At 39.3% G+C, this 27,703-nt stretch overlaps 2 protein-coding genes across 13 annotated transcripts in view; one reads left to right on the top strand and one right to left on the bottom strand.

The window, feature by feature from the left end:
* The window catches only part of LOC121942342 (multiple PDZ domain protein), a 58,759-nt gene extending 55,836 nt beyond the window's left edge, over positions 1-2,923 (bottom strand). For both annotated transcript variants that reach the window (XM_088075461.1, XM_088075460.1), the window contains exons 1-3: positions 2,714-2,923; positions 1,842-1,926; positions 405-571 (exon numbers count right to left, since the gene is read on the bottom strand). In XM_088075461.1, coding sequence (XP_087931587.1) covers positions 405-571; positions 1,842-1,854 — 180 coding nt within the window. In that variant the 5' untranslated portion in view covers positions 1,855-1,926; positions 2,714-2,923. The remainder of the gene's footprint in view (positions 1-404; positions 572-1,841; positions 1,927-2,713) is intronic.
* Positions 2,924-5,195: 2,272 nt separating this feature from the next.
* Positions 5,196-27,703, top strand: part of adgrl3.1 (adhesion G protein-coupled receptor L3.1) — a 177,721-nt gene continuing 155,213 nt past the window's right edge. For 10 of the 11 annotated variants that reach the window (XM_088075459.1, XM_088075451.1, XM_088075458.1 and 7 more), the window contains exons 1-2: positions 5,196-5,820; positions 25,338-25,418. The gene's annotated coding sequence lies outside the window, so the exon portion shown is untranslated. The remainder of the gene's footprint in view (positions 5,821-25,337; positions 25,419-27,703) is intronic. The other variant, XM_088075450.1, reaches the window with a different exon arrangement.

The raw sequence follows: 27,703 nt of genomic DNA, 5'->3' as shown, positions 1-27,703 counted from the left end.
TCCCATGTTTTTGAAAAATAAATCAAGCCAATTTGCCCAGATTTCAAATGGTTAAATCCCTTAATGTTGTCATACAACATATACTGTGTGTGTGTGTGGGTTATAATCAAGAAAATGTGTTTGAATTAATACCCCAAAACACACACAGACCCTAAAAATTTATGACAACCCCACAGATGACTTCTGCAAACTTTTCGACATGATATATAGCCACTTCTTCATCCCTCCCTCTCTTAGTCTCTCTCTCTCTCTCTCTCTCTCTCTCAGGGCTTTAGTGGTAAGCTTAGGTAAGCTGATTACTCATCCAGTTTGGTTCCTGCATTCAGTATTTTGGGAACGATTCCGGCTCCTTCCCCACTATTCAATATACACCAAACGCCCACACACTCATGCTCGCGCTGTACCTTCGCCGGGGGCTTCCGCTGAGCTTGCTGTAAGCTGAGTATATGATGGAACAGGGGGCTCTGCAGGACAGTTTTGAGCAGGGAGAGTTTCTCCTGTGTGGGGGCCTCTCCTCGCTCCTTCAGTTTGGCTTGCAGTCTCTCCACAGCTTCCAAGGCACGCTGAGTATCTGCACAGATATTGCATATCATTTGTGTCATTCGGAGAAAAAAAACGATTTCTCCCATTTGACTTTGTGTTATTGATGTTGTTGTAGCTACTGACACAAACCCAGACCTTTAATAATAATCTATGAAATGCCAATGCTTAACTGAGAAGTGAAGGAGATTTCTCAAGTCTTTGCTTGTCTTTAGAATTCAGAATGACTTCTGTCAGCACTGATTCAGTGTGATAAGTTTTAAAAAAAGGGAAACCGACTGCCTTAAAAAATGTAATATAAATATTAATTTTATGTAATGTTAACTATATCTAACTGTTAAGTTTACTTAAAATTTAGTCATATTAACTTAGTTTTGTGAAGTTGTTGCAACTTAAAAATGACAAGTTGAATTAAATCAATCTTTCAGAGTTTAAGAAACCTCATTAAACCAAGTTTACTGAGCTAATATATGTATTCTGCTGGTTGCAATACTAGTTATTTATATTTGTATTTTCTAAAATATTTTAAGAAAACAGACCTTGCAGTTCACTTGCAAAATCATCTTTGTCATGATCAAGTTAAGTCAGACTAACTTGATTAACTGAAGTCAAAGACACTTGGAAAGAACTGGGTAATTTTGCTTGTATTTATTTAGTTGAACATAAGTTATATTTACTTTCCCTTTTAAAGGCCATTGGTGTCCAAGATTTTTTTTTTTTAACGACCTGTCAGATTTTACAGTGTGGAGGTAAAATGTCTGAAGGAAATATTCCTGGACTATTGCTGCAGCGAGTTCTTTCAATTTCTAACTGTTTCAAATGTCACATACCCTTCATCTCACTGACCCAATTAGTTTCAAACTGCAAATTTTTGGGTTCAGCTTGAGCCAAAATGTTCTTTTTCCATGTGGCTACACACAAACTTTATCAGGAATCATTAGGATAGTGCTGAAGGAGGACGTGCTGTCCGTTCTGCAACAGTAAAAAAGCGAAGGCAGGAGCTGCGTCAGGTCATATCGCCCTTGTTTATTTAGCAGAGCAGGAGCTAATGAGCACAAGCCACAATTGCAGTAATTGTATGTGGCAGAAGGTTAAGACCCTGTAAACTCTTCACCACAAAGTTTTGACTACCGACCAGACTGTGCCACCTGCACATGTGACCATTCCCTCCCGTCTGGCTGCAGCCACCCCGTCCCTGACACCTTAATTGTAAGCCTCTGATGATGGTGGTGGCGAAGAGTGCTGCTAAGGTTACTGGGACGTGTTTAGCTTTAAACATCACTGGCCCCGGATACACTTACCCATGATTTCCATTGCTTGAGGAATTGTTCGGATGAATTTGTGACTTTCAGTCTCAGTTAAATGTCATTCTTCTCCTTTTGGCACCTGCGACATGAATAAAAACACAAAAACAAACAGCTTCAACATGACCTTGCACATATTTCTGTGACTCGTGGAAGCTGGCATTTTCTAAAAGATGAGGTTTCACCTTGATATCGCCACTGCTGATACATTCTCATTACAATTAAGCCAGTTTTCTTTTTGGCTCCCCACCTTGCTAATGTGCAATTACTAAAAAATGAGTCCCCCGATTTGTATTTTACATCTCTTCTGTATCATTTCACCTCTATCATCCTCTCTTCCGAGGCCATGCTTGTTTGCAAGCGCCTTGCTTGACAACTAATGCTCTTTAGCAGGATTTAAATCTTCTCCAAAAGGCTTTATCAGTCAGTGATGGTAATTAACAGCGACACATGGCCTCCCGACCATTCTGGCTGCAGGGGAAGCCTGTATAGCATCAGAGCATGATACCAATGACATGATTCGATTTGCAAAAACGATGTGCTCGAAATGACAACGTCTCATCTGAGATTTAATTAGAAGGCATTGATAGGCAGTAGGGGTATGGCAGCACTTATATGCCCTTCACGGCAGCCCTAATGAAATCTATATCTTATACCTGTTGATATTAACGCGATGGTGACTGCTTTAGAATAAAAAAAAAATCATTACGGATGAATGATTTGCAGCAATTAGGCCCATTAGCTGTTCATTTGATATGTAATCAACAAGACAGTGTGTTAATTTCTTTTAAATGACCCGGGCATGTTAGAGCTGACGATCGGACGGACATCACGGACAGTTCAGACAGAAAAAAAGAGCCTCCTCTCACCTCCATTGCAGCGCCGGTGGGCTATCAACAGGTCCCCTCTGAGCTCCGAGCCTCAGCGCATCCACCTCCCGCACCAGTCCGCCGGGTGTGTTTACCGAATGCCGAGAATGACACTTTCCTGATGGGACAAGTCATAACAGCGCATTGAGAGAAATCAAGAAGCAAAGCCACGCGCTTTATTTTTCCAGCATTGTGTCCGCGCGGCTTGTGAGCGCTCCGTGCCAGTGCGCATGTCACCCTGTGATCTCCAGGCACACAGGGCTCATCCCTAATGAAAGAGAAGTAGCCCTGCGGTAATCCCGTAATACATTTCAGTGGGACACTGCAAACAATGTTATTATGGAAAGTCCAACTCAAAGCTAGCCTATCACAGTACCTGTTCCGTACCTGTATCCTCCTTGTGGAAATGTTACAGCAGAACAATTAAAATTAGAGAACAGACAAAACAATGTCAAAAATATGAGTATTTCAAGAGATTAAGTTATTAAAAATGCTTAAATATTGATATTAAATTTTTTTGTATCAAACACTTTCATAACGTTTCTGCGTTTTTATATTCTAAATAAAAAAATGTAATGGAATATAAGTAAGCTCTCTGGCATTCTGTATTGCTTTCAAATATATTTTCTTCTTTAGATCAGCTTTTCACATTTAGTGTATAGTGTTTCCCATAGAATGAGAATATGTGTGTGGCAGAGGCTGATGACGGTGGATCAGCAAGTGTCCCTTTTTTTGTTTATTTTTTTTTTATGGTGTGTCTGTGCATGGATGGATGGATGGGTGGGTGGGTGTCCCCTCTCTAAATCTATCAAGCGGTTCAGAGCTGATCAGATCGATGGATGAGAGGAGCAGCTGCTGCAAGGGCAAACTTTAATACCAGCCCAATGGTCGGGTTCATTTTCACCTAACACTATGCTGCTCCGTCTGTGCCCAGAATACGCCCTGTGCTCCTGGTGCCATTAACAAATGGTATATATATTCCATTAGGGCTCCTAATGAACAGTCCAGCTCATAAATATATAATATCAATACGTGGTGGCAGGTGTTTTAATTGTGGCGGGCCACCACAAATAAATCATTGTGTGTTAAACCCCAATGTTATCTCTGCTGAGTCGACACACATGGAGGCATGACTTACTTCAGTCAGCATTGGTGTATTTTGATTGGGAAGTAACCAATGTGTAGGTGGCACCTCTTCACATCAGTAACACAGGAAATAATTTTAATTAATATATAAACCCCTGGAGTTTAAAAATTAGAGAATGTAAACTTGCACGAAAAGAGACTGGATCAAGAATTTTTAAAAGGTGCTGGTTAACGCTACACATTGTTGTATCATTTCAGAGTCAGTAGGTGAGTGGAAGGATTTTTTTAAGTTTTCCTTACTTTTGTGGACAAACATTTGTTTCTTCTATATTTACATTGCATTGTATGTTTTCCCATTGTGCAAATAAAATTTTGTAAAGCGTTGTAAGATAACATTTCTTGGTGCAAGCAATTATTTTTCACAAATTGTGCTTTTGAAAGTGATGGGGACAAAATTAGGCATTTAAAAAAAAGTGGCGGGAGCATGTCGACAGTTTAAAGGACACCTGTGCTAACAGAGCTAAACCAGGAATAGTCTATTTATTTATTTAATTTATTCTGATTTAAGCATATGTAAAAACAGATTATTTTTCGATTACACGATCAATTTTCATTTGTTTTTTTTTAATGGGTAACATCTGCATTGCTGCTATGAATTTGTTATGTTTTTAATGTCGGCTTTGGCCAGTAGACCCCAATCAAGCAAACCGCTTAAGCCTTATTAGGCGCCAAGCTACATTTCATTTCTGGCGCTCTGACCCCAAAACTGCAGTCTGGGGAACATGAGGAGTTATTTTATGGGAGGTTGCAAGTAGCCTAAGAAAGGACTGCCATTTCACTTTTATTCTTCATTAGCCGAAAACGAGACAATGAATGCAACTGCAAACATATTGCACCCAAATGCATATGTATAATAACATATAACGCATAATAACAAGTGCATTTATGCCTCCTAATAAAAATGTGACAGTAAAAGAGGGATTTTATTTCAAATCTTTTAAAGACATTTAGACCAAGAATTGATGCAGAAAAGGCATACAACCAACCAAACCGTTAAAACCAACTACGCCCTTGCCCAAGCGCCCAATCACGCAATTATACACTTTATATCTAACAACAGCAAAAACAAAACGCATCTCACTCAGGGCTTCTCGGGTCAATGTCACCGCCAGTGGTGAGTCTAACATGTAAAAACGTCCTTGCCGTGAAAAGTTTGGAAGCCCCTGAGTGTTTCCACACGGCAGGTGGAGCCCTCGCGCCAGACATTTTGGAGCCAGATCCAGTTCCGCGTTTTCCACCAGACACCCCCACTTCATCTCTCCCCTCTTTTCTCTCTCTCGCTCTCTCTCTCTGCATCCCCCAGGCAGGAATCATCACCCCCTCCTCTTCCCCCAGCCCTCCTCCACCCACCCTCGGCTCCCCGCCCGCCTGCAACGCAACGCTCCTTTCGCCGGGCTGCGCTCGATCAACCGAGCATCCACCGCGCCTCCAAATTGGTTTGTCATTTCTGACCCCTCTCTCTCTCTCCGTGTGTTGACCACGGTGCTCTGCTCCGCTGCGCTCTGCGCCCGTGGACTTCGGCACAAGTCAGTGCGAACAGAAAGGCAGCCGAGAAAGATAAAGAGGAGAGAGACAGGGAGGGAGGACGGGATACAGACAGACGGATAGAGGGAGAGATACGCCTCTGTCCTCCTCCAGCACTCCTCTGGACTTAGTGCAATCGGACGGCGATACCTCCTCTTGTGTGCGCGCTGATCGGGATACTGAGCACGCAGCTATTGGTTTATTATCTCCATCTTTCGGTAACCGCGTCATTTTTTTTCTTCTGTTTTTGCGGCAGCAAGAATTAACCACGAGCCGGAGTCGAGGCGCCAATCAGTGAAATTATTTATCGACTGGGAAGATATATTTCCATCTACGTTCTGGGGACTGCATGCAAGAGCGCAGAAAAAGGTTATTCCCGACTCCTGTGTGCGCTGGATGTGGACATATGCGCCTATATCGCTGCGACTGGCGATACGGTAAGGATGCAATCTTTCTATCTGCACAAATCATGTCTTTATTTTTGCAGACATTGCTTGCAAACGTCTATATGTCGCGTTGTGCGTCTCTGTCACTGACCTGCTCTGAAAGCTACATGGCAGCGCTGACTTTGGTTCTCACGGATGCCCATGGGAATGTGGCCTGCGATTATTGCACTTCAGGGGCGCAGAAACTGGCCGCTAATTGACGAAAAGAGGGGGGTAAAATGTTATGTAGTTGGCGTATTTGTACACATGAGGGGTCCGGAGACTTGTGGCTGGATGGGCGTCGCTCGGATGCGAGATGTCGCTAAGGCGAAGTAATAAGCCATGATACCTATTACCTCTCCGGCAAATAATCAATGCAATCATATTATCCCGTGACGGCTGCTCGGCCCGGGTCTACACATAATTATTATTCTGTGGCCGCGTGGATGTGCCTCACTGCAGGACGCAATGACAAATCACACGCTTTGGCATGATGGATGACAGATAGACTAAGTGTTCACCTCAGGTTTTTTTCCTCCACTATGCCATTTGAGTGTATTGGAATGCAGTTAGGCTATTGTGTGTAGGTTTGTCAGCCGCAGTCTAAAAATCCAGAGTAAATCCAGGAGTATCTGGCAGGCCAGTGCACCCCAGGATACGTCAATCATGCGGATTCATGAGTGAAGGCTCTTATTTACAGTCCAGGGGTTGCAGATGACCTTCATCTGCTGCTGGAAACTAGTGAAGGTTGCAGGATCTTGACCTAAACTGAAACCCACTGAAACCAACAGTGTGCTCTTTGTAATCAGAGGGCTCCTCTTTGAAATAGTCCTTTTGTGTCTCCATACTGATGATGAATTATGTGATTAATCACAAGTGGTCTAGCTCACAAATAAATGCACATTTCTGGCAATCACCCCTCAATCAGTCATTTGCTGTCTGCTTCTTGGGTGGCTCTGTTGAATCACTGCTCTCAACATCCAAATGGCTATCAGCAAATCCCCAGCTAACAGGGAATGTTCCCACAACATTGCCTCACGTTACCTACAAGTTCTAAGAATGTTTCAAAGAAAATGTTTCAAACTAACGTACAAAAAGACTTTCAAGGATGTTGATAATTCCAAATAATGTTCTAATAAGGTTAAATGCAAACTGACACGGAATGGGGACATTTTGGGGACGTTGTTGACGGATCAAAGAATGTTTTTTTGTTAATAAAACATTCCCATAATGTTACACGATAACAAGGAAAGAAAATTCTTCAAGCAACATTCAGAAAATGTTCTTAATCTGAGACTACAGAACTTTTTTTTAAAAAAAACTTTGTAATGTAACATGTTAACAAAGGTAGAACATTTTACTGCAACATCCTGGAGATATATTGGTGTTGTTGAGGCAATAAATCATAGAATGTTCTTTCATAAAACATTTCAAAAATGTTACATTATAACAAAGAAAGGACATTTTCAAAGCAGCAGGATGTTACTCAGTTTGAGATTACAGATTTTTTTTTAAAATTAAATTTTCACGTAAACATTTAAGGTTGTTTATCATTTTAAATGTTCCTATAAGGTTAAATGCTAACAAAGACAAAACATTTTAACTGCAACATTTGAAGGATGTTTTGGGGACGCTGCTAAGGTAACACATCATAGAATGTTCTAAAACATTTCTACAATGTTACATTATAACAGAAAATGAACATTCTCATTACAACATTCAGAGAATGTTTTCAGGATGTTGTCAAGCCTGAGTTTACAAAATATTGTTTATGAAACGTTCCTGTAATGTAATATGTTGACAAAGGTAGAACATTTTATGGTGACATTCAGAGGATATTTTTGGAGACATTACCACATTGTAACATTATAATAATTTTAAAAAATAACATTACTTAAACAACATTCAGAAAATGTTTCCTTAAATCCAAGATTATGGACCATCTTTTTCATAAAACGTTCTTGTATTGTGATATTATAACAAACGTGGAACATTTTGGTGCAACATTTAGAGGATGAGGGGTCGTTGTTGAGGTAACACATTATAGAATGTTCTAAAACAAATTTTCCAATGTCACTTGAAAACAAAGAAAAGCATTTGAAAAGCAACATTTGGAAAATGTTTTCAGGATGTTAGTAACTTTAGAATTACAGAACATTTTTTTATGAAACATTCCTTAAACATGACATGTAAATGAAGGTGGAACATTTTGCTGCCATGTTTGGAGGATGTTTTGGCGACATTGTTGAGATAACACATCACTAAATATTTTTTTATGAAAAATTCCCATGATTGCAGAACATTTTTATGAAATGTTCCTGTCATGTCACATGTTAAAAATAACATTGGGAGGCTTTTTGTGGACATTATTGAGGTAACAGATCATAAAATGTTATTTTATAAAACATTCCCACAATATTACCTTGTAACAAAGAAAAAAACATTCTCATAGTGATAATCAAAGAATGTTCTCAGGATGTTATTTAGTCAGAGATTACAGAACAGTTTTAGTGAAATGTTTCTGTAGTGTTACATGCTAACAAAGGTACATTTTGCTGTAACATTCAGAGGATGTTTTGGGGACATTATTGAGTTAACAGATCATAGAATGTTCTTTTCCGAAACATTCCCGCAATTTTTGGATCTTCCCAAAGAACGTTGCCTTACCTTTCAGAAGAAAATTCTTAGATCTGAAAGAAAACGACCCTGTGAAAACAACAACAGAATATTAGGAACATTCTCAGAACATTTTTAGAACCAAAAATTGCCAGGTGGGTATATTATGCTTAGAGCTCAATTGTCAGTGTGACATATAGGGTGGATGTATATAGGCTCTATAGGTTGAAGTGGTTGACAAAACGTTGACTCATCTGTCAGTGCTGCAGGTAAGGAAAGTGTATCCAAGGACTCCTGCTTGAGCAGGTGGGAAATTGGTCACTGTAGGCAGTTATCTGTACGTTTGTGTGCTGGAGTAATTTGACATAGATTTGCTTGGCTGCCATTTTGGCAGCATCTGTTAAAGCACAGGCCCGTCTCCAAGGAGATTATTATGTTTGTGGATGAGATAAATATCACTAAGTCATCTGTCATCAGTACATCTGTTTGTGTCTAAGTGATCCTACAGTTTCTTGCCAGGTTGGTTATTTGTTTGAAATGTTTGAGAAAGATGTAAAAAAAAAAAGTATTTTGCCGTCCAAATTCTGGCGTTGTAGGTGTCTGACAAATTGTTTATTTGTTTTTAAACAGTGGAAGGAAAAAATACAACCTCTATAGTATTTCCCTGTCCAAACTTACATCTGCTGCAGTGGATGTTTTTTGGTTTACTTTTCCGACAGGCTCCGATAGCCTCCTCGGAGAGCCGCGGGATGTTTGTCAGACATCACACCATGAATGCAAGTTGTGTCAAAGAGCATCTTGGGTCACGTTAAGCAATGACACCCACGCAGCACTGATGTTGTCAAAGCACCTGAAGCTGTAGAATGTGCAACAGCAGCAATCAAGCATTCTGCTGACAGTAGGTCTATGTGTCCTCCCCTTAATTGGGTCACTGATTCATTCCACTTGTTATGATGCACAAGAAAGAAAAAAAGGAGCTCCTTGTTTGGGAGAAAGCAGGGTGCAAATTAGTACGGCTGTGCTAATTCGGATTGTTCTGCTTGATCGACCTGGGGGCAGACTTTCTTTGTTTAGAGCTGTTAATGTAACACAGTGTTTGCTTTGGATTTTTGGAGGCCTCTGAAACCAATATCTGACCCTGCTATGGAAGCAGCCTGTGATTTAAATAAGGGATCATATATATTAAACATCTTGTGTGCATAATCCAAACCTCGAGCTAATGGAAATATATCTTGGCAGACACCATGATGCAACAATAACAGACACATATACACAGTTGTATATTAAGATGAGCAGGCATATAATCCGTTCTGGAACAAGCGCGGGTGCTTGTTGCTGAAGTCTCTATTTCCACCGTCAAGGGTTATTAGAGTCCAACTTCAACACTTGGGCAATTAATTCTGTTTAGTTGGCACATGGAAACTAAGGCCTGGTTTTCTTACCCAGTAACAAATTGCGGTAAAAATACGAACAAACAGTAATGTACTGTTTTTCTAAACTACATTAAAAGACTGTAAATCTTACAATTTTTTCGGAGCCCAAAACAACACCTAAAGGAATAGTTAAGATATTTTAAAGCAGGGTTGTATGGGGTACTTGTCTGTAGACACTATGGACATGCAAGTTAAGCAATGTGCTGCTGTGGATGGGGGTCCAGCAACAAAACATTTTTAAGCCACCTGAAAAAAAGTGCCACCCAAAAAAGGAAAATATCAGTTTAAGCATATGCTACATTGAGAGTATTTTCAGTGCTTGACCTTAATGTCAGACAGTGATTTTCAATGGAAAAATTAATTTAATATCTCTGAACACAGGAGCTGCTGATTTCCCTGCTAGCATTTTTTTTGGTTCTAGCTCCGAGTTTTCTTTTGGTTCCCAGAATGTTATTCTTAAAGTTAGGGTAACATTCTCTACAAACATAAAAAAGTCTAATCTCAGGCCTTAATAACATGTTCTAAATGTTTCTTTGAAAATGCTCTTTGTTCTCATGTAACATTATGGGAACATTTTATAAAAGAACATTCTAGGATCTGTCACCTTGGTCAGCATTTAACCTTATAGGGAAAGTATTTAAAATGCTAAACACCCTTAAAAGATCATTTGAACATTAGATAAAAATGTTTTCTTTAAAACATTATTGCTACTTGTAGGTAACGATAGCCAATGTTGTAGGAACGTTCCCTGATAGCTAGGTTACTGCTGCGAAATCAGGTAGTTTTTTGTGTTATTGTGTGACTTTGGTGTTTAAAAAGGTTAGTTTGGATTCACTGAAGTCACTTGATGACACAAACTAACTAACTGATCGAAGCAGTTGTAGACAGCAACTCCCGTGTTCAGTGAGCTAAAAATTACTGTTTTTTTTATGAAGTCTGGTGGCTTTGTTGAGAGCATAGATGGGGAACTAAGGTATTTAATATAGAATACACTTAAACTGATACTGACATTTTTAGATGGGACTTTTTTAGGTGGCTAAAATGTATTTTGTTACTGGCCCCCATCCACAGCAGTACATTGCTAAATTTAAGTCGCGGTACTCCAGCCTGCTTCTCCAAACTGGTGGCGTGCTGTGTGCCATTTACTGTATGTAATAGGTTAACTATGGACAAGTACCCCATTGAAGCCCACTTAAAAAAAAAATCCGAACTATCCCTTTAACACAAACAGTAGGCTGCTGTAGGAGGTTTTCATTTAACAGGACATAAGCCACACGCGACCATCATCAATTACCCACAGGGTAGCTGCAGTATTACAATGTAAACCTCACATTTTACTGTAGAGTACTGTAATAAATTTAATTGTAATATACTGTTGAAGTAATTTACAGCAGTGACACCGTAAAATAACTGTAGGATGCCGGCAAGCACAGCTACCAGTAATTTTACGGGAAAATTTGCAACAGTGAACCATTTTAACAAGCTAAAGAATTTGCACTTCCTGGGCTGCAGTCGTCTTTCCTAGCTAATGTATGCATGGCAAGGTAAAAGGTCTGTGTGACATAGAGCCTTGTAGATAAACAGACGGTGGTGTGTGTTGTGCTCACTGAGACAACCTACCGTCCTGCATAAATAAATTGTCACTCTTGTGGTTTAAGCTGTGAGGAAAAGCCAAACAAATCTTGACGCCGCAATAATAATATTAAGTTGCAATGAAAGCAGAGCTGTTTAATTTGACTGCACTGTTCCCCTAACGCAACCGTGATTCACATTCCTGGTCTCAACCCTGCTCCATGTGCCGAGTTTAACCTAATTCAAAGGGCCTTTCCTGCCCATAGACGACATCTCTCTCTCCCCGTATTGAAATAATGAGGCCAGATCCTCGCCCGTCTTCCTCATCCACGTAAAGCACTCAGTCATGTGTTAACACATCCTTCCTCCTAACCCTTTCCTTCCCTCAAAGAATAACCCTCTGCATTTTTCCACCATCATCCGCAGCTATCGGCTCTCTTAATGCGCGAAGCTCGCCTCCCGATATCATTCAACCCTATTAGAGCTTCAGACCACGTGGGAGGACTGCAGTTACTTTGCTACCTGATTAGATATAATGCTTAGGAAAGGGGAAAACCAGTGGTAGACGACTGGCTGTCAAATCGCTGGGCATTCACTGACTCATTGCTCCTATGGCCTCAACTAGAATAGCCCTCTAGAGATAGATGTCTTACTCTGCCAAAATATGGCACTGTTGGAAGACTTCTGCCCTAACCAACATAGCTTATTATCTGTCTGCATTATGGGGACAATTGCACACTGTTGGCCTTGCTGTTCGTGCTGTCTGTTAACTGGGCTATTTGTGTACATCACTGAAAGTGATACATGTAGTCATCTCGCTCAATGCATTGTTCATGTGACTCGTATTGTATGTATTCTTATTGTTATTCTTAGGTATGTATACCCCTGTTCTTCAACGTAACATTGCACACCATGGGTCGACAGATTATCCGCCTGGACGATTATTAAGGCCCCAGTTTGGCATTTTGCAGATTATCTGTATCATTTTATTTTAATGATCACTGATAAAATCAATTAATGAAAAAGGGCAAAGAAAGTGGCAGCATTGGAGAAACTTAGTTGTAAAACCGTAGGGTGCTATTTTTATTTATTCTCATTTTCACTTGACTTTATAAAAAAAAGTTGCTGGAAACTTACTGTATATGATGTTGAACATTTTGGTTTTGATTAAACATTTGTTTTTTTTTAGTTTTGTGCTGGAGTTTTTTATATTCCAAATACTGACAGAAATATTTTGATTGTAAATGCATATTGTTTCCAAATATCGGTTATCGGTCCCATGAACTACTAATAATTATAGTTGTTTTCAGGGTATCGGCCCTGAAAACCTAATATTGGTTGACCCCTATTTGCACACATATTTATAGTTTCATATTTTAAACTTACATTCTAGTTTTATACATAGCATTGCAGCATAAGGCACAGTTGTACATTTACAAACTTAACACACTAAGTGTTTAGTTTGAATATTTACATAGTACTAATTGTCTATTACTGTATTTCTTTACATATACATTTTTACACACTTACGTACTCACGTACTCAGCATATTATACATACTTTTAATTTTAAATATTTCCATACTAGTGCTACTGTTACTGTATTTCATTTATTTATATTTTTATATACTTGTGCTGGTATTTATTTCTACTTTCTATAATTCTCTCTGCTGGCATCAGAGCAACTTTAACGAACCACAATTTCCCCCTGGAGATCAATTAAGTATTTCTGATTCTGATGTTGGATTCTGATTAAACCATAAGTGGTAATCATACTATACTATCATACAATGACACAAGCCCTGGTGCTAAATGGTTCTGAGTCAGTGCTTGAAAGTGCAGGTCAAAGAAAGATGGCTGAATAGTTGATTAGTGGATTGATAGAAAATTTATCAGCATTATTTTTGATAAGCGACTCATTAGTCTTAGTATCTACATTCTGAAAACTTGCTACTTTTCTTCTGTTTATTTGCAGTGTTGGGGAAGCTACTTTGAAAGCGCTGTAGCTTTTCAAGCTGCCAATTACTTCACATCACAAGTTGATCTGCAGCTGAGCCATCCTCTGGGAGAAATTTTGGTCAACTAAAGCTATTTAGAAAAATTAGTTCAAACTACTCAAATCAATCAAATTGCCAATGCACATGTGATGCAAAATTGAAGCAAAATATGATTGCCACTCAATTGAATTGATCATAAAATGTGCTCACTTGAACCAAGAAAATAAAATACCCAATATTCCATTAGAAAGTGCAATGAATGTCAGCTTTGCTTGTATACAATGTCCATCAGTCAGATTCTTGTCATTCAGTGGTGCCCCCAGAAATGTATCCTAGGGGTGGCCAGATGTGGCCTCTGAAAGTCTCAGAGCCACAACTAAATTTTAGGAATTCGATTATGCTGTTGAAGTACATGCTGGTTGAAACAATTTCAGTGTGAGAGTTAAAGAATCATTTACTGGTATACTTTGTTGTCTTATTGTACAGTTGGTATTACTTATTTGGTGTGCATAGTCAAGTCAATTTTATTTATAGAGCCCATTATCACAAAACATGGTTTGCCTCAGAGGGCTATACAGTGTACAACATCCCTCTGCCCTTAGACCCTCACATCACCTGAGGAAAAACTCCTGAAAAAGAACCCCTGTAACGGGGGAAAAAAAAGGAAGAAACCTCAGGAAGAGCAGTAGAGGATGATGAGGGATCCCTCTTCCAGGACGGACAAACGTGCAATAGATGTTGTAAATAACAAATGAAATACAAAAAAAGGAAAGAGAAAGAGAGAGGGGGAGGGGGATAGAGGGGGAGAGAGGCACGGCAATAATGGAAACAGATGCATGTCATAATACAATAACGATAGGTGTGAGATTATGAAATGCACTCTATGATGATATTGTGGGTGTTGATAAGAGTCTCATGCATATGTTGAAAGGGAGGTGTCCAAAGGCATGATAATGGCATCGGCGCAACCAGGACCAAGACCACGATCAGGGTGAGCGGGGGGTACAGTATCAGTGCAGCCACAGCACGAGCACAACCAAAGGCAGGGTCACAACGCCATAACATATATCACAACGATCAGGCACAGCCAGGTTGCAGCCAGGATCCGTGAAATCTAGGAAACAAGGGAGCAGGAATGCTCTGGAGAGGCAACTGGATTAGCGTGTCTGGACTTGTATCGTGACAGTTAACATTTTGAGTTCCACAAAGTGCTTGTCCTTTTCCTGAAAGAGACAAATACACAGCTTTAATTTCAAGGAGTGCATTGATTGTAAGGAACAAAACATTTACTGGAAATAAGCCCTAAAGTTTAGAGGAGACTCGTGGGCACCCATAGAACCCATGTTCATCCAGATATCTTGAGGTGAGAGTTCAGTTAACCCCTTGAAAATGGCTATGCCAGTTGTCCCTTCACCAAAATCTAGGCTAACTTCTGAGCATTATTTAGCCCTCTTCCAAACAAGCTATGCCATCATGGTTGATACCAATGATGCCTTAGGTTGTCTAGTTTCACAAGATAACCCATGCCAGAACAGTGAAATTCTAGAACCTACAACCATAATATTTTCTAACATCCAACACCCACAACACAAGAACTTTAGAGCGTTACTTCCAGATAAGCTACGATCGGTACAGATGAATCCTTAGGTTTTGTACTTTAACCGGATACAACTAACTTCAAGCTAGCTTAAAAAATGAGCGTGCTACTCCATAAGACAGGAATGTCCACTACTCCCAAAAACTGCTTATTTGACATTGAATTCAAATGTGTTTGGGTTTGGAAACTGTGTTGGTTGAGTTTTAAAATCTTCTGATATGTTTATTTTATGACGCACTCCAGAAAAATCATCTACGCGTCGCAGAAGCAAAGCTGTTGAACAAGGTGAAAAGTTCAGAAACCTATAAGATTCGTTAACTAGCCGCAACAATGTTGGAATGGCTGGTTATGTTTTCCCTTTTTGCATGTCATCGAGGCAAAGTGTGGTCTTTGTGAAACCAGAAGCAGATTTGAGTAATTTGGCAGGTGTTAATATGGTTGACTGTCTTTGGATAGAATTTGTCAATATGTTAGCATAGCAACTGTGCAAGATACAGTCATGATACGTTACAGATTTGCAGCTGAAATCAAAATCAAGACCAAGTTTGAAGATGGATGTGGTCGGCCCACTTTACACCCCTGGCTCACATTAGCTTTAAGTCGTGCGCCATTGAGAGATACCATTGCCAAATGGTCTCTCACTGCATCCTGTTTTAATCAGCGTTTTGTAACAGCCAAATTAAAGAAGGCTAAGGACCTCAGGTTGTGCTCCATCTCACACGGGATAGATACATTTATGGAGAAATCAATCAGTGTAAATTAATTCTGAAACTACCAGCCATTTATTAGGACATCAAAATTGTGCCAATGTGATGATGTCTTTGGCTCTTCCCACATTGTATCTCTTGCTCCTTTCCTCCCATAAAAACCCCCAAACAGAACAAAAATACTGAATATAATGAATTGCCTGGTGTAACACTAAACACTGATGGCTTGTACTTCAGCGTCTCGTTGCCTTTTCCTTTGGAGTGATCAATCTGAGAGGCTTAGGCGGGTAAAATCAATGTCACATCTCACAATAATGCGTTTTTAAAGACAGACTTTTATTTGCTTTTGGCTCTGACCAGTTGACCAGTCTTGGTTTTTAATTTGTTTCCTTGGTAGCCCCTGAACGTATTTCATGTCCAGCTTTATGTCATCATTGACTTTTATTTATTGTGGCTTTATTGGTTGCAAAATACCTTGTAATACAGTTTTGACGCCAGCTATATAAAGTGAAGATGAAGGTTATTATTGTGTAATTTGGACTGGAGTGAGGAGGCTGTGAAAGGGTGCATTTAAGTCATTTTTTATGCATTATTGTTGATAACAATCGGAGAAAGATGGCTGCATGCAGCAATTGATTTTTTAACCATTCATCTTAGCCTGTCGATCTAATTTTGACTTGAACCACGCTGCGCGCGGTTTACAATAACCTTGTAAATGTTGCATCTCAAGCTGTGAAATACAATAAAAAGCCTCAATGTTTGTATTTATGTCTACAGGTTTTTTTCTTCCATCCCGGCCTTCTCTATCAGCACTCGATTTGTCTCTGTCTGAACTCCATGTTTAAGCAGCTGCCTCCTATGTTAGCAACTGCATCCACAGATCATTGTTTCCTTCAAACCTCTCGCTTACTCAGTCCTTGTTATCCCCTTTTCACAAAGGAAAAAAATACACTTGTTCTTTCAGTCAACACATCTCTTGTCCACACATCTCCTCTGTGCCCTTCACCTCCCAGCGCCCCACTCAAAGCTGTCACCACTCAATAGAAAACACACACACGCGCACGCATGTCTTCCCAGAGATACTTTAAACACACATCAATGCGGTGCACATCAATTACCACCACGTTATCAGACACACACACACGTATGTGCTCGCACACCCACGGAGAGCCACACATAGACACCGCCTGCCTGCAGCTGTATATTTAGTGACACACACAGTGCCATTAGGGAGCTGAATCGAGAATCAGCGTACAAGGCCGAAGTGATTGTAAGAACCTCACTCCAAGGTCTGCCGATTATTTTGGTCTCTGCAGGAAATCATTTACAATAGCACTCACCCCCCTCCTCTCCTCTTCCCAGTTCAGTCCATTTAAACAGCGTGGTGTTGCTGCGAGTGTGTGTGAGTGACCGCGCGTACAGTAGTCTTAAAGTCAGTCGCCACAGTATTGATGGGGAAATTCTTGGCTGTGTTGTTTGTGACCATGGTGTGCTGAGGAGGGCCTCGCTTGTTTAGAGAATGGGGTGCTTGGAAATGAGTCATACACAATGTGATGCAACACAGCGGAGCAGATTTGAATTATGGGGCAATGAACAATGAGGTCATCGCAGGGCTGGGGGCATAAATCTCCCAGTGCCTTGGTATAAAGCTGCCTTTCTTATCAATGGAGGAAACTGCAGCCGGGTTTGAAAAATGCAGTATTGTTTGAGGGACTGATTCAGTGTTGCATATTAAGGACTGGGTTGGTTGACTTCAGTGGTCAAGACAATGGAGGGAAAATTCTCTATTGACTGCAATGACATTGTTTTACAGGTACCGCTTACTTCCACCAACAGATTCTTTGCAGATTGTTGCAATTCTTGTAAGCCAAACTCTGGTTTGATTGCAATGACACTGTTTTTCAACTACCATTTCCTTCCACTATGAGTTGCATGTACAAGATGCAGATTGTGAATTTGTTGCAATTTGGGGGAATTCTGGTGTGATAACTTTGTTTACTAGTATTGTTTACTTCCACTCACAAACAAGGGGAATTCTGGTTTGATTGCAATAACTTTGCTTTTTGAGTAGCGTTTACTTCCACAAGTTGCATCTAAAAGATTTTCTAGAGATTGTGGATTTTTGCAATTATTGCATGGGAAAATCTGGTTTGATTGCGTTAACTTTGTTTTTCAAGTATTATTTACTTCCACTAACAGTTGCATCTACATGATTCTCTGCAGTTTGTTAAATAACAATGTCACTGTTTTTTGAAATACCTCTTTACTTTCACTTAAAGTTGCATGTACAAGATTTTTTTTTCTGATTGTTAATTTTTTAATTTTTGCAAGGGAATTCTGGTTTGATTTCATTAACTTTGTTTGTCAAGTATTGCTTAATCCACTAACAGCTGCATCAACCAGATTGTTTGCAAAATTTTAATTTGCTGCAATATTTGCAGGGGGTACTCTGGTTTTATTGCAGTGACGGTGTTTTCAAGTACAGTTTACTTCCACTGACAGTTGCATGTACAAGATTATCTTCAGATTGTTTATTTGTTGTAACTTTCACAAGGGGAATTCTGGTTTGATTGTAATGACATTATTTTTCAGTTAACTTACACTCACAGTTGCATCTACCAGAATCTTTGCAGATTGTTAATTTGTTGCAGTTTTTGCAATGAGATTTCTGGTTTTATGGCAATGACATTGTCTTTAGAGTACCACTTACTTCCACTAACAATTGCATCTACTAGATTCTTTGCAGATTGTTAATTTGTTGCAGTTTTTTTCCATTTCCCCCTGGCTTTTCAAGTGTTTCCACGCCTCTTATATACACTATACTGCATCCAATGATATTTTCCATATCTTTTCCTTCTTCAGCAGATTGTCCACAATCAGCGTCTGCTGTAATACCATCATCCCCAGGCCCCTCTTAAATTTCCTGCTTACTGGGCTTTTACTTTAACTGCATTACATACATCTTCCACTCCCAGTTCATCTGGTTCCTTTCAGCATAAACCGGCCTGAAAGATCTAACATGAAGCGCTCTGATGCTGACCATTTGATGGTACATTTTTAAAAAAAATAATATTGTCATTTGTTGTGCCTGTTCAGTGGCACAGCTGTGATCTTGATTGATATCGAATGGCGTTTTCATTCCAAGTCTTTGAGAGTGAGAATATGTGCCAGGGAGTATTGATCTGGAGCTTAGTTGATGGTGCAGCATGATAGGCTGAAGGAGGGCGAGGATGACTAGGTGGTTATGCTTGATTGAACAAAGATATTAACAGATGTAGTAGTGATCAATGGCTTGATAATGCATGTTTACATCATTTGCGCTGTTTTGTGTTTGCAGTGACTAGTCTCAAGTGTAAATATGGCACCTAACTCTGCCCTGAGGTTAAATCCCCTTTGACTAAATAATTCCGTCTGAGCACAAATCTGCCACTGTAGCACATTCAACAGTGTGCAACTTAAAATAAGCGGTTCAGTTTCTGCAGAGAATGTTACTACTCGTTTGAGATAAAAAAGCACCGTGCCCCTTTGGCATGTATCAGCACCCGTCAATTTGTCCCCCGACGTATCTTTCACATTTTGCAATAAAACCATTTTACCACCTCTGTGTTTTTGCACCGGAGTCTGATAGTGTCACACCAAGACAGATGAGCCGCGCTCTGGCCTGTGGGCCTGCAGCAATAACTTACACAGACCACGTGTCTGTTTTCTAACCATGTAAGAAATTGTGCGCCTGCTCTTCTGCAGAGTGCTTGTGTGTGTTTTGAACCCCCTGATTGGCTCTCGGTCACATGGTATATGTATGATAAATGACACGGTATCCATCACATGTATCAAGATAAGGGGGAATGGGATGAGGACCTTTGCTGGAGTGAGGGTGTGCTGAAGAAGGCCTTTGATAAATGATATTTGGTATTTTTATAAACAATCTCTGTGTAAAACCCGTGTCAGGGAATCGCTGTGAGCTATTTCTTTGGGTAGAATGTATGGAGACAGATTTGTGTCAGTATTATTTGTGTGAGGTGATCGACGATCTGTGTGTAAATGTGTAACAACTTTTACAAATACAAAAAAAAAGGATTTTTAAACTCACAAAAATATTTTGTAAATATAAAACAGATCTGCAAATATGCAAACAAATTCCAAAACAAAACAAAACCAAAACAAACAAACAAAAACCCACTTTGCATAAAATGCACATCGACAAGCGTAGAGCTTCAAAAATAAAAACGGGATTCACAAATGTTTTCATTTATTTTTAAATCAACCCTTGAAAACATGAAATTAATTTCTGTCCTTTTTTTGCGCCATGTTTAAGACACTTTCGCAAGTATTTGAATCTTTGAGCCCTGAGGAAATCGGTTAGATTTCTTTCAGAACTTTCAATTTCAACAGAAAATTCAATGAGCAACTTCACAAGTAATGTTCCACAAATTGCACGCAATGAGTAAATTTAGAAAATGATTTTTAAAAAGCTGTGGAAAAATGTTTTTATAATTATCACAATTATATATTTAAAAGTATGTTCCAGAACGATAATATTTTAGATACTTTTTTCAGGTAATTTCATTGTTTTTATTTTTATTTTAGGTTAAATTCATTTGCAATTTTTCTAATAACTTTTTCTTAAGTTGCTTATTTCTTTCTTAACGTTTTGGACAGAATTTAAGCCAATTTTCTCCGGTTTCTAGGGTTTAATTAGACGTATACACATATTTTTTTGATCTGTGGAGTTTGTATATACAACTGAAAACTGTTTTATATTTTTCCAACATTGTTTTTTGAGTTTACTAATCTTCTTTTTTTGTCTTTTTAGGTGTTTTGTATTTACAGAAACATAAACACATGGATTGTGGATCTGTTAACGCAAATAACATTGAGACCAGTCTATCTCCATAAGAATGACACATATTGCTGTGTGTGTGTGTGTGTGTGTGTGTGTGTGTGTGTGTGTGGTGGCACCTATATATTGAAACATCTCATTGTCTGGGGTTGAGCACAGTTGATTACAGTTCAATGGTTCACAATCACTGGACAAATCAACCAGTTTTTTATTTCATCACATACACCTCCCCTCCTCATTCTCTTTTTCTCTCTGTCTCTCTCTCGCTTCCAAAGATTTATGTGGGGCACATAGACAAGGGTCTTTAATTTTACGCCTGGGTACACCATCTACACTATTGCTCCATATTCTTCATGCTTATATCGAATCCGTCGGAGCCCAAGGGGGAGAATTGTGGCTTTAACATGAGCATATAGGGGACTCCACCCTTTAAAACGAAGCCATCCCATTGCTTCATTTGGAAGCACCATAAATCTCCACCAACAGGCACCAATACAATTCCTGGTGTCCTATGGAATGCAATCTGTTGTTTGAAGCATAATTACAAAGAGGTTATACATGAAAAACCATCATAAAAGCATACTGTGGAGTCATCCTAATTACATACAGCGGTCTCATGAGTAATGGGGGGTGACACGAGACATCAATACAACCACTGCCTCTTATAATAGAAAACACCATTGTTTTACTGTGAGAAAATGGTCAGCATCTATCATGTGAAATATTTTTTGCTTTTTTTTTTTTACAGGAAGACATTGTGCCCAGGAACTTAAAGAAAAAAAATCTCTTCCTTCTCCTCATCCCGTCCATCCATTGTTCAGTCAGGCTAAGCCATTTGCCATCCAAAACCCTCTCAGCCAGTGCCCCTCCCGAGCTCTTACAGTAGAGAAAGCTATATAAGCGTTAACCGTTTCCCCAACTAAATCTCTCTGTCTGTTGTCCTCGTCTTTGCTCCACTGCTGGGCGCTCTCAGAGGAGTCCTCTCACCTTCATTTGATCAAAAAAAAATCCCGCTTCTATCTCCTCTAATGCACTCAAACAGTTTTAATCTTAACTCTGCTCTCAAAGTACTAGTCAGCTACTACAGCTGCTCAGAGATGGCCTAAAATTATGTCATTAGTCCATGCAGATAAATCATTGGAAATGGAGCTATAACGTGTTGATATTAATATAGACATTGTTCAAATGTATACATTGTTAGCAAAATGATCAACAGCAGCAGTGACAATAAACGTCATCTAGAGAATGAGCTATGACCTGCATGCCTGTTTAGTCACCTTAGTTTTGACAAGAGATGGGATGATTCTGCAAAACCCTTTAAATATTACAAGACAGTAATTTTAATTTAGGAGGACACATCCTTCCAACGTTCAAATATGCTTTAAAAAAAGTTAGGGATGAGCAAATACAACATTACTTGTATGTGCATCTGTGTTTGTTCAAGCAACATTATCTGTATTGGTACTCGGAACAGGTGCGGTTTACATCAGAAGCAGGTGTGATTGTAACTAACCTTAAGATCACGTTAGATCAGAGGAGTAACAGCGACCAAAATAAGGATTTTCTTTTTTTATTACAAGCACTGATATTGACACATTTAGTGTATATGCATATGTGTACTTGTAAAAAGTACATCTGCATTGCAAATTTGTTGTATCTAAAAATTTGTCACAACCCAACCAACAATGTCCCCCAATATACTGTAAGTTATTATTATTATTATTATTATTATTATTATTATTATTTTAATTGCTACTCCAAAGCAGGTAACCATACACCGCTGTTTGAAATAACCATTAGCAAATGTTATCATAATCATAAAAAAAATTAACAAATTACTATTATTATTAGTACCAGCTCTAGTATTATAGTATACTGCAGTTCTACCTCTGGTTTGTCCAAGTGGTATGGCTGTTCTCCGGCAGAACAAGGCTCACGGTTGTCTTTAACTTGTCAATTTTTTTAGGTTATATTTGTCAGCTAGCCCGCGTGAAGTCCAAGGAAAGTGTCAACCATTAGTAGATGTTAGTGGCTTTCATTCATTATATATTTGTATTATATAGTGTATACAAACAAAAAAAAGGTCTTTAACTGATTTTTCAAAAGGCTGGTTTCACAAGGAACTATTTTATGTAGTGGACGATTCTACATGTGTCATATGGTTCTTTTGGATAATAAAGGGATTTTAACACTTGCTAAAACTATTGGGTAGCTGTTAATTTTTTATGATAAATTATATAATAGAATAGTGTAGGGAATAAGTTTTTAAATTTTGAATTTTTTTCTAAGGGGTGGTGGCAGGAGGGGCCTTTGGTGCCCCAACACAGTTGACTCAATGGCCACGGCCCTGTTAAATTACATTAAGTGTCACTGTTTTTAGAATTCCTTCTTGCCACAATCTGTGCATGGAAACTATGGTAGGGTTGGGGTTAGACAACTATAAAATACTTCAGGTTAAGGTGAGAGAAAGATTGTGTTACTGTTAAAAGAAGACACGCTATACGCCCATCATCATCATGACCTTAATATCCTTATTTTCCACCAAGCTAAAGGGCACACTATTTCAGGCATCAGCACTGAATGTTCACACTTAATATAAAATTGCAAAGTATGGAATCATCCAGTGCAAGCGTATCTCCTTGTGATACTTGGCGGTTGCGTTTGCGGGCAAAATAAGACACTTGTTTCATTCACTTGCATCTTTCTGGGCCATTCCCTGGAAAGCTGTTGACCTGCACCTTCTGACAGCAGAAAAGAGAACAAATTAGGATTTAATGAAGAATTTCTCTCCTGTGATGGAACAAAGCGATGGTGCACCGCTGATGTATGCATGGACTTCTGCAATGGCTGCATCTTAAATCTCCTCTTCCCCCTTTCCCACTTGCTCACGCAAATGAGTCCTAATGAAAAATCTCATTCCCCGCGTAGTTCCGCTCCTATTACAAACTCGTACCTTCGCCACCTCTCCTGTGTGCATCCAAACCTGTTTCTTTTTCCACCTCTCTACCTCCATTCCTCATTCATTGATCCCTCCATTGTTAACCAGCTCCGTGTGAATAATGTATGCCGTGTTCTGAGAGAAGTGAGCGAGACATGAATGAAGGAGGTGTACGGAGGAGCTTAGCGCCTAACTTCTTTCTCTCCAATGCTCTGTTGCCTCCAGCAATTCTCCTGCATTGTTGTGCATGCATACGACACTGGGGCTATACGCTAAATCACATGCATACACAAGAATACATGCAAACACATGCATGTACACAAACACAGTACAGTGAATCCATCTTTTGTTGCAGCCTCTGCCCACCCAGCCATACAGAAATTGCTCATGGCCTCCTGTACTCGCTAATAGACCCAATTACCGCACAGCCCTGCCTTAGAGCTCCACAGAGGTCCAGGCTCTGACACTCTGTATGAATGTGTGTGTGTGTGTTACAGTATGTTGATGCACTTGTTTTTGTGTGCCTGCAAAAATCTCACAAGGCACAAAGACTCTGCTAGAGAAAACTCAAGGCCAAACAGATATATGCCGCTTCCTCGGCCCCATCACATCAAAACTCCCGTTGTACGCCGAGAGGTGCACACACAAAACCAAAGCCAGTGTCAGTCACAATGCAGTGCATGCACTTGCACTGGCATTGACCCTGGTGAGACGCACCCTTGAGAGAAGTCAGTTGTGTGAAGAGAAATCTAGAGAGAGGGAGAAAAAAATGGAGACAAAGAGGTTGCTTTCAAAACAGAAGAAGGACATTGTGGAAAAAATACATGTTGATGGAAAAGATGCAGGGGGAAGATAGGGAAAGGAGACAAGGCACAGATAGAAAAAGATATAGGGGACAGTCTAACAGTGAGTAACTGCCACTCTGCATTCGAGCAACAGAGCTAACAATTTCCCCTTCTGAAAAGTGTCTCTGGCATTTGGCAGCGAAATGCCACCCATATAAACCAGTTATCATGGCATGAGAGAGCTTTTTAGCTGTAAACTGTCAGTGAGCACAGAGATAGACCATTATAGACTTTGATACCCCCAACACTTAAGAGGTCATTACGAGGCAGAGCGCGCACGCACATGCTCGTGTGCGGCACACAAACGCTAAACAAGCAGCGACGAGTGGAAGTGGCTTGTGAACTGCCTGGTTCTTGTGTTTGAGTGGGTTATGGCTATTCACACAAAGGGGAGGGGGGGGGCATAATTCACATTGCATCCGGAACACTGTAAAATATGACAAGTTGATTTTACTCTTAAAAAATCTCAGAAAACCATTACCTTGAAATAATATAAGTAAAATGTAACTTTAAATCCTTCGAACTCTGATATAGAAGTCGTCCGCCAGTGCCTACATTGGTATTTTTAATCATTGTGATGTCAATTAATGGAGTATCTTCAAATGCTTCATATCCTTAAAATATGTACAATGTAAGGTAAAAGGTTATATAAGTGAATAAACTATAATAATTGATAAAGATATTGAAATTGTGTTATTAAGAAAATATACAATAATCAAAAAATGTTTTTTTCATCAGATTTTAAGAAATAAAAAACAAACCATTTTGATCCAAAATATTTTTAAATGCAGACACATGAACAAAATATTTCTTATATTTTCATAAGGTATTGGTTTCCAATAATTTTTTTTTATTTTTATTTTTTATTTTTTATATTTTATTTATCTGTCTCTAATTTGCACAGTGACAGGCACTTCAGTGAGCTTGAATAATGCCCACCCTTCTCCCCCTCTACATCTCTCTCTCTGTCGCTCTGTCTCTTTAGGACTAGGACGTCCAGCTGACTTTGAGATGTGATTCTCTGGGGTTTCATTTCCCTTTGACAAAGCAAAGTACACTCTAACAGGTAAGAATGAGCCCAAATATGTGTGTGTGCAAGTCTGAATACACAGCATTTCATGCCGTGATAATTTTAGCCAGATTTCAGCCAGGGGTGTTGACTTCTTATTTACAGCAGGCTTATTTAGGCCTGCAGGGATAGTCAAGCAAATATACACCTGGTGTGTTGTTTTTGCCGACTCCACAGTATGCATTATGCCTTTTTTTTTGAAGAATCCAAATATGACCCAGTGTTCTCCCCGGAGATCTCAGGGTTCCATCTGTGCCAGGGAGTGCTCTAATTGGCCCGACAAATGTGTTCCTCTTAAACTGCTAATCCAATCAGATATGACCCAGCGAGCTTCAAAAAGAATACAGAACAGCATGCAATGTGCTGCAACGGAAGAACAGGACAGATAGCATAGGTGGTGTTAAGACAGTGTTGGCCCCAGAGAGAATAAAAACCGGAGTGCAAAATTGAAACGAACATCAAATTAATTGCAATAAGCCTGCTGCTCTGTGAACGTATCGACAGGAGTTAAACCACAAACCCAGACCTTCATCTGCCCATGAAGCCACTCGCTACAACTTATTTACAGTGTATTTACAAGCTGAGCCGGGCCTGTAAAATGTCGAATTTACGAGCTCCTTTTTAATTAGAAATACTGTCTCCTAGAGTCTGGCTGATGAATTGCACATTCAATTTATTGACTATAGAGAGGAGGGCGCACTTCTTGGGGTATTGACAGCCAGTCAAAGTATCCCGGTTGACATCAGTTTTTCAATGAGAGGAGAAATATGTTGCATCTTTGCTGTATAAAAACCCTGAGGCTGTGTTTTCATGTGGGATCCTCTTTTTAATTGATTGGAGCTGGCTGATGGTGATGTGAATGAGGGTGCTCTCGCTCTCTCCATGCCCCCCTCCTCTTGTGTGCGGTTTGGCAGTTTGCTATGTAGTTGGTGAAGCATTTTCTATGTAACGGCCAAGGTCATTTCACCCGCGAGTTCTACAACTTTACTAACATTTTCAAAGAAATGCACAAGGACACGCGTGGAACAAGTATTTCCAAAATATCAATTGTATCAAAAGGCCAATTAGTTTGAAGAGAGGCATAATTTTTTTTAGTTTTATTTCTTTTCAAGAACAGGTTTTATTTTCATTTTGTGTGTTTTTGTGGTTGTTTATTGTCTTTTTACTCATCCTGTGTCTTTTGTGAATCATTTTGTGTCCCTTTTAGAAAATGTATTGTCTTTTTTGGTTGTTTTGTGCCTCTTGTAAGTCATTTTGTGAGTCTTTGTTGATTTCGGGGTATTTTTTGGTCATTTTGTGTGTCTCTGTTTTTCTTTTGTGTCTTTTTCGGTCATTGTGTGTCTCTTTCTGATCGCTTTGTGTCTCTTTGTTGTCATTTTGTGTGCCTAGGGTATTTTTTAAATGTATTTTTCCTCTGTTAAGTGTTTTTTTTTTTAAATCTTTTATGTCAGTTTATGGTTATTTTTGACACTGGGCTCATTGAGTAATTTGTTAATGTGTTTCGTTTTCTTTTTTTAAATGCGATTGAAGCTAAAAAAAAAAATGGTTTTAACCCTTTTATGTTGCTCAATATATTTCTAAATTTTAATATATTTCATGATATGAACTCACAGTGTAGTGAGTTTCCATGTCCATTTAAAATGTCCCAGTGTGTGTCACTCTGCATGCCTTCCTTCCTCGACTCTCATATGTGAATGCTTGCTTTGAAATCTAATTCTGTGATATGAGGGCTGCATTTTGTCTTTATTTCCCTGTAACAATGAGTGAAAAGAAAGAACAGGAAAAGGGATGTATCATTCTTCATATGGGGGGGATGTGTGGAACAGGTGTTTCCCACTCCGCATGCACAAACACACAACCTTCATTTGCCACATTAGCAATGAGGGTGCAGATTGAAATACAGTCCAGATCAGTTTCGTTGGTTAAACTGTGTTTTTTTTTGTGTGTCTGTAAAATGAGTCACACCGCTGTACAGTACACGCACTGATGGGCAGACACTGTAAGCAGATAAATGCTCATCTGGTGTATTCATACTTATGTAACAAACCCTGCAACTGAAGACTGGGTGTGAATGAATAACAACACAAAAATATCTAATTTTAATAACTAATACTGTCCAAAAGTGGTTAAAAAATGTTATATTTTCTGTCCTTTCACATATAAAAAGGAGATGTAAGCCCTTTTCAAAGTATTATTTTGGACATAATGTGATAAAAATAATTAAAATTCTGGCTGCAGCAGCCTTTACACAAATTGCACCTAATGTCAAACACACACACAAA

Source organism: Plectropomus leopardus, chromosome 3, assembly GCF_026936395.1.
Source record: "Plectropomus leopardus strain MGB_pleo_1.0 chromosome 3, ASM2693639v1, whole genome shotgun sequence".
NCBI lineage: Eukaryota > Metazoa > Chordata > Actinopteri > Perciformes > Serranidae > Plectropomus > Plectropomus leopardus.
The sequence above is the reverse complement of the archived record's forward strand: the minus strand, read 5'-3'. Positions and strand labels throughout refer to the sequence as shown.